At 41.4% G+C, this 6,989-nt stretch overlaps 1 protein-coding gene across 1 annotated transcript; it reads left to right on the top strand.

The window, feature by feature from the left end:
- The first annotated feature begins 6,096 nt into the window (after positions 1-6,096).
- Positions 6,097-6,757, top strand: LOC4341135 (prolamin PPROL 17D-like). The gene has a single exon (XM_015788475.3). It carries the CDS (start codon positions 6,189-6,191, stop codon positions 6,636-6,638), a length of 450 nt encoding a protein of 149 aa, XP_015643961.1. The 5' UTR covers positions 6,097-6,188; the 3' UTR covers positions 6,639-6,757.
- Positions 6,758-6,989: the final 232 nt, after the last annotated feature.

Below are 6,989 nucleotides of genomic sequence, written 5' to 3'. Positions count from 1 at the left end.
TTTGAGCATGAGAGATCATAGGGCATATGATAATGGTGTTTGACGGAGCGTGGGGCTCCTCACCGGGAGACCGCGCAGGCCCCTCTTTGCCGGTTCGGCCGGGGGCGCTAAGTGAGGTTCTTCGCCCTCGATCGATCTGGGGAATGTTCGCGAGAGAGCAAAACGCACGAGACACGGGCGATGTAGACAGGTTCGGGCCGCTGAGAAGCGTAATACCCTACTCCTGTGTTCTGGGGGACCGGAGCTCGGGGAGGAGAGAAAAAGAGGAAAAGAGTCTCTAGAGTTTGAACTCTCTTGCTCTCCAGCTCTTTGTAACTCCTTCACACACGCCAGATGACGGAGCGTGGGGCTCCTCACCGGGAGACCGCGCAGGCCCCCCTTTGCCAGTTCGGCCGGGGGCGCTAAGTGAGGTTCTTCGTCCTCGATCGATCTGGGGAATGTTCGCGAGAGAGCAAAACGCACGAGACACGGGCGATGTAGACAGGTTCGGGCCGCTGAGAAGCGTAATACCCTACTCCTGTGTTCAGGTGGATCTGTGTGTGAAGGAGTTACAAAGAGCTGGAGAGCAAGAGAGTTCAAACTCTAGAGACTCTTTTCCTCTTTTTCTCTCCTCTCCGAGCTCCGGTCCCCTCCCTTCGGTGGGCAAGGTCCTCCTTTTATATCTCAAGGGGATACCACATGCACCACTTCTACCTACTCTTCTTTTGGGTGGGGACCTACCCTATCTTGACCAAAACTTGGCTTGCCCCTTCGCCTGGAAGCTAAATCACAACTTGTCCTTGAGTGAGGCTCAGCGCCGTCACTCGCGACTACCCTGTCATCCCTTCATTAATGGGCGGAGATTTGCAATGGCCGCTATCCAAATGACCATCCGACGAGATGGGTCATACCTACCTCCACTCCACCGGAGGCAGATGCATCGTGGGAGCACGGTTGTCTGCCGATGACGCGACCGGCGTCAGACCAGTCACAGACCGGTCATTCTTGTCCACCACGTGTCAGTTTAGCATGCTACACGTCTGCCCTTCTTCATACAATAACTTCCTTGCAATGGTTGCGATGAAGCCTGGAATGTATCTGGCCGGGGCTGACGTGCCAACTCCAGGAGTTCCCACGCCGGCTCCGGCTAGGGACGAGTGCCTGAAGGCTCTCATCATTCCGACGGGACGGGGCGAGGCGTGCGAAAGGCCGCCTGTTGCCACCTAACCCGCGATCTGACCGGTCTGTGACCGGTCACACACTGTGACCTGTCACGGACCGAGTGTGCTGCGCTGCATTAAATGCGGCGTGGGGCGCTCGTCCAACCCGCAATAAACGCGGTTAGGTGAGCGCCGCTGTGCTCACCTAACCCACACACGTGGCGCCAAACCCACAGGGGGTCGGGGCGCCCCAACCCTCGGGGCCGAAACGGGAGCGGCCCGACCCCTCAGGGAGACAGAGGGAGGGGCGGCCACATCACCCTCGGGCCCGACCCCCCCCCCCCCCCCCCCCCCCCCCCGAGGGGGTCAGGCCACGTGGGTGACTGCAGCTGCCCCAAACCTCTAGTCAAGATACCCTCGGTCCCATGTCACCGACAGTATTTATTAACGAACTCTCTCTGTTACCGTATACAAGTAAATTTGGTAACATGAAAAACATAAAAGGGGAGAAAGTTGTTACTATAACATCGGCTCAGAGTCAAAATTTTCTTGCATAGGGAGGGTAAAGAAAAAAAAGAAAAGTAATGAAAAATTATTTAGGTGCATTGATGGTTAAAAGGTTTTTGTGTCACACATGCCCTTAGGCTTTTTAAAATTTTAGTGGGATCTGTTCTTTGGCGTTGAATGAAAAACTATAAAAATAAAATATAAAAAATGTGTGACACAAGATTAATGAAGCCTTACAGCTCCTGTTTGTGGTTTTGTTTCGCTACATCGATAATATATTTATGTTCAACGGAATACAACTATTAAGTTATATGAGTATTGAGTAAATAAGCGCAACAACTTTAACACGATAAACCTACCGGAGGATAATTTGATGACTCAAAGGAAAGTGCTACTCTTTACAAATTGGGATTTTGGAGTGCCAGGGTAAGGTAAAATAAAAAGAAAATGATTACATTTTAAGATTTTCAATAACAAAATGGGACCAGCTCATCCTGATCTGTTGTTAGAGAAATAAAAAAAAATTCCTTGAAAGGAAAAGCAGCACAGGTGCTGACAAATTTCAACAATTCTGCAGTCAACAGAAAGTTAGCTTGCAGTCTTGTCATCCTGCTCTCGCTGTTTCCAGTTCAATGGTGTGTTTGGATAATGGGAAATAGGAGGTGGGATTAGAATCGATGGGATTGGGAAATGAATGAAGGGTTAGGATTAAATGGAAGAGGGAGAATGAATGGTTAGGATTTAAAGATGGGTGAAATCATTTCCCTTTTCCATTTGCCAAACATTGCCCACGTCTAAGGGCCTGTGTAGTTCTCACCCTAAAATTTTACACCTTATCACATCGAACATTTGAACACATGCATGAAGTATATTAAATATAGGCTAAAAAATAATTAATTGTACAGATTACGACTAATTTACGAGACGAATCTATTAAGCCTCATTGCTCTATGATTTGACAATATGATGCTATAGTAAACATTTGCTAATCACAGATTAATTAGGCTTAATAAATTCGTCTCGCTGTTTACTGACGGATTCTATAATTGGTTTTTTTATTAGCGCCAAACACTCCGTGCGACACCTTATAAAATATTCGATATGACACGTTAAAACTTTACACCCTTATATTTAAACACCCCCTAACCTTTTTTTTCTTTTGATTTCGACAGCGAGATAATGTTACGATTGTTTGATGACTGTTCCCTTGGTAGACTCAGCATATTTCCACGCACCAAATTCCAAAATAATTATGCAAGGATGCAGAATGCCGAAGAAGAAATTAAGGTGTAAATTACAGTGAGTGCTTTGTATACAGCTAGTGGAACGTATGGAAACACAGGAACCGAAGCCAACAGCAATAATTAAAAAAACATGTTTCTTCCGCTCGTTTTCAGGGCCTTTCACCCTATCACATCGACCGTTTGAACACCTCTATAAAATATTAAATATAGACTTAAAAAATAATTGCACAGATTGTGACTAATTTACGAGGCGAATCTTTTAAGCCTAATTACTTCATGATTTGACAATGTGGTGCTACATTAAACATTTGCTAATGACGGATTAAATAGGCTTAATAAATTTATCTCACGGTTTATTGACGGATTCTGTAATTAGTTTTTTATTAGTGCCCGAACACCCCATACAACACCCTATATAGTACCCGACATGACACGCCAAAACTTTACACCCCTAAATCCAAACACCCCCTGAACTCTACCTCAAGCATTTCGAACTTCAGTGCCATTGACCTAGGTTCAAATATGAGGAACATCCATTCCCATATGAACGGAAGACCTCCAAACAGTGGAACCTTCAATGCCATTCGACTTCTCATTTTTTGAAAGATAATGTAAACTTGATTGAACTTAGCCAATAACATTAAGGTGGTACAACAGTACTAAGAACATAATGGATCAATAAAGCACAATAAAAATGCACACAACCAAAACACCACTTACATAATAGTTTGAAAAGAAGGAAAAAAAACAAGGACAATTAAGGGCCAACAATCCGTAGAATAGATCACCACCCATGTTCCTATATAAAAAACTCATTGACCACTTGCTCCAAATATCGACTTGCCACTGCAATAAAGTCTCATCAATAACCCATGAATGGTGCCAGTGGATAAGTAAGGAGATAACCAACAAAGAAGAAATATTTTTCTTGTCAAAACCGCATCATTCATGCATAACCATAGGGACCACACATGGTGGTCGCTCCTAGCAGGACTTGAGGTCTCGTATGTTTGGAAACTAGCAACAACCAACTCCCAAATAAACGTGAAACACTATACGGTGGACACTATATTAATAATAGACCACACTGAATGAACAAAACAACATTGGAAGAATAAATGTTTAATTGCCTCCTCTTTGTGACAAAAACAACATTTCTTACAATCTTGCTAATTTTTCTTGGCTAGATTATCTTTTGTTCAGACTACATCACGATGCAATTACCAAAGGAAAATCAAGGAAAATCCAACGAAAATCATCTTGCTCCTATGTTAACACAATATTAGCGGCACGGGGTAACAAGTTGTTCCACGCCACTAATTTTTAGCCAATCAAACCCTTCTCTATGAAAAGTTGAATGGGTATGTTTGGAAGACATTTGAAATGGTAGATTGTTTATGCCTAACTATATTATATATAGGCAGGGATATTGATCCAACAAGGCCGCATTACCCAACCATTTGTCTTCCCAAAATCTGATTTGAGATCCATCCTTAATTATGAAGGACCCATATCGAAGAAAATCATGTTTGGCCTTCATAAAGCTACCTAGAAATGTGAATCCCCAGCTTTCAATAGGGCTTGTGATAAATGCTGAAATCCAAATATTGCGTATCATTTCTTGCCACGTACCATTTGTTGTAAGCAACTTATGAAGCCATTTACTAACTAAAACATTATTCTTTACTTCCAGATCATGAATTCCTAATCCCCCTTGAATTTTTGGTTGGCACATTATATCTCACTTAGCTACTCGATACTTCTTCTTGTGACCGTCACTCTGCCAATCAACTTTTTTAATCCCGTGGCATAACATTATCAAAATCTAGAATTGTTCCTTTACCCTTCAACAATTTCACTTGAAGATTAAATTTAGCATTAATATTTATAGAGTGATAAAGTCATACTACAATAAATCCTTATATATTAATTGGGGGTCATACTAGAAGCCCCATATTAATCCTACGAGAGGTAGAAAACTAGAAATTATCGCACTAGTCAAGTTGCACTTGGCCTAGAGTCTCAATTGTAGTATAAATGATATAATAATTCTAAAATTAAAATTAGCAAATAACAAGTTCAATTAGGTTTGAAGCCGTAATTCTATTTTTATAATTTAATCATTCTTAAATTTAGAATTACTAAAAAATAATTATTAATACAGCGTTGTACTTGCTGTAGAGACTCATATAGTTTTTACGACGATTTAATAATTTCAAAAATAAATACAGGAAATTGCTAAGTTTGTAATCTAAAATATAATATTGTCATAATATAATAATTCTAAAATTCAAATTAATAAATACCAAGTTGATGTTTTATTTAAAATATATAGTATGTGCCGCACAGCTTGATGCTTAGTCTAGATCTTTTAACCGTGCTACGCTGGGTTAATTAGCGATGGTGCAGGTCACGTACCCAAATTTCTTCACTGTTGGATCAACTAGAGTAGTTAAACGAGGGCATGTGATGAAGGCTAGCTATTTGAAATTTTCCAATTATCCCTGCATAAGTCAGGCTACAATAGCACCTGGACTACATGCAGGGATTACAAAATAGGTGGTAACCACATTTACCGCGTTAACCCTATCAAATTCAAATAAATTTTAAAAGTAATTTGATTTTTTTAATAAATTTTGTATGGTTTCTCAAGCTTTATTTTGGTTACCGTGCTTACTGCCGGAGGCAATGGGAAACCCTCACTAGAAGTTGCACCTGTTCTTGTCTGTGCACCATATCATGTTGAATCATGTGCGTTGTGTCCTTTCGGAAGAACCGATTTACTACATGACTCATCAATTCCACTTTACGTATCAAAAGGTTTGTTATGGGGGCAATGCTTTTGTGAAATTAAATTTTTATTTTGCGTCACGTTGTATCTAGTTAAACACTACCTACCTACCATTACAAAACCTCATTCCACAAAACGATGCATCTAGATAAAAAATATGACATGTAAAGTGAGTAATGACTCATGTTTATTATCAAAAATCGATAACAATCAAATGATATAGGTAGTAAAGTACCTTTGAAATGGCATGTCCAAGTATGTGTAGCTCCACCTAGCACAATATCCCAAGTGATCATCATAAAAGGCATACAAATACAAGCAGCCGATGATGCACACAAGAAACAACACAAATTGCACAAAACCAAAAGCAACCGATGCCTTGAGCATAGAGATCATGCTATTCCCACTATAAATACAAATGCACCATATCAAGATGCTCCTCACCCTTACTGAAAAATCACAAACATCAAAACGTTATAAGAGTTCTCTAGCATCCATCACATAGCCATGAAGATCTTTGTCATCCTCTCTCTCCTCGCCCTCGCAGCGAGCAGCGCCTCGGCACAGTTTGATGCTTGCACCTATGGGCAATGCCAGCAGCAGCCGTTTATGCAACCGATCATGAACCCGTGCAATGAGTTCGTGAGGCAACAGTGCAGCCCGATGAGCCTACCTTGGGAGCAGTCACGCAGGCTACAACTGAGCAGCTGCCAGGTGATGCGGCAGCAATGCTGTCAGCAGATGAGGTTGATGGCGCAACAATATCATTGCCAGGCTATTTGCACCATGGTGCAGTCTATCATGCAGCAAGTGCAGTTTGATGCTGGCTTTGTTGGCGAGCCCCAAGCTCAGGCCCAGGCCCAGGTGGCTCTCAATTTGCCCTCCATGTGTGGAGTCTACCCTAGGTACTGCAGCACTCCATGCAAAGTTGCTACTGGTCATTGCGGTTCTTGGTAGTGTGTACCATCATATATATATAGTTGGATAAATAAAGTGTCACACATCATCGTGTGTGTCATGTAATAAAATTTGGAATAGTCTTTGGCTGTTCGTATGAATAAATGAAAATTATAACATGTCCAATTGTTGAAGCAAACAGGCATTGTGGGTATCCAGTGGCTGCATTAATTTTCGGTTTTACTGTACATACAAATTTCATCATATTATTCTTTTTTGTTTTCATACTAAGAAAGAGAAGCAAATCAATATAATATATTAATCTGATCTTGTAGAAATGAAAAGATGAGATACTCAAAGTTATGTTTAATTGGAATTCAGTAAGATCAGAGATATAATGTTGATCTCTAT

Source organism: Oryza sativa, chromosome 6, assembly GCF_034140825.1.
Source record: "Oryza sativa Japonica Group chromosome 6, ASM3414082v1".
Lineage (NCBI taxonomy): Eukaryota > Viridiplantae > Streptophyta > Magnoliopsida > Poales > Poaceae > Oryza > Oryza sativa.
This window is presented reverse-complemented; position numbering and strand designations above follow the sequence as displayed.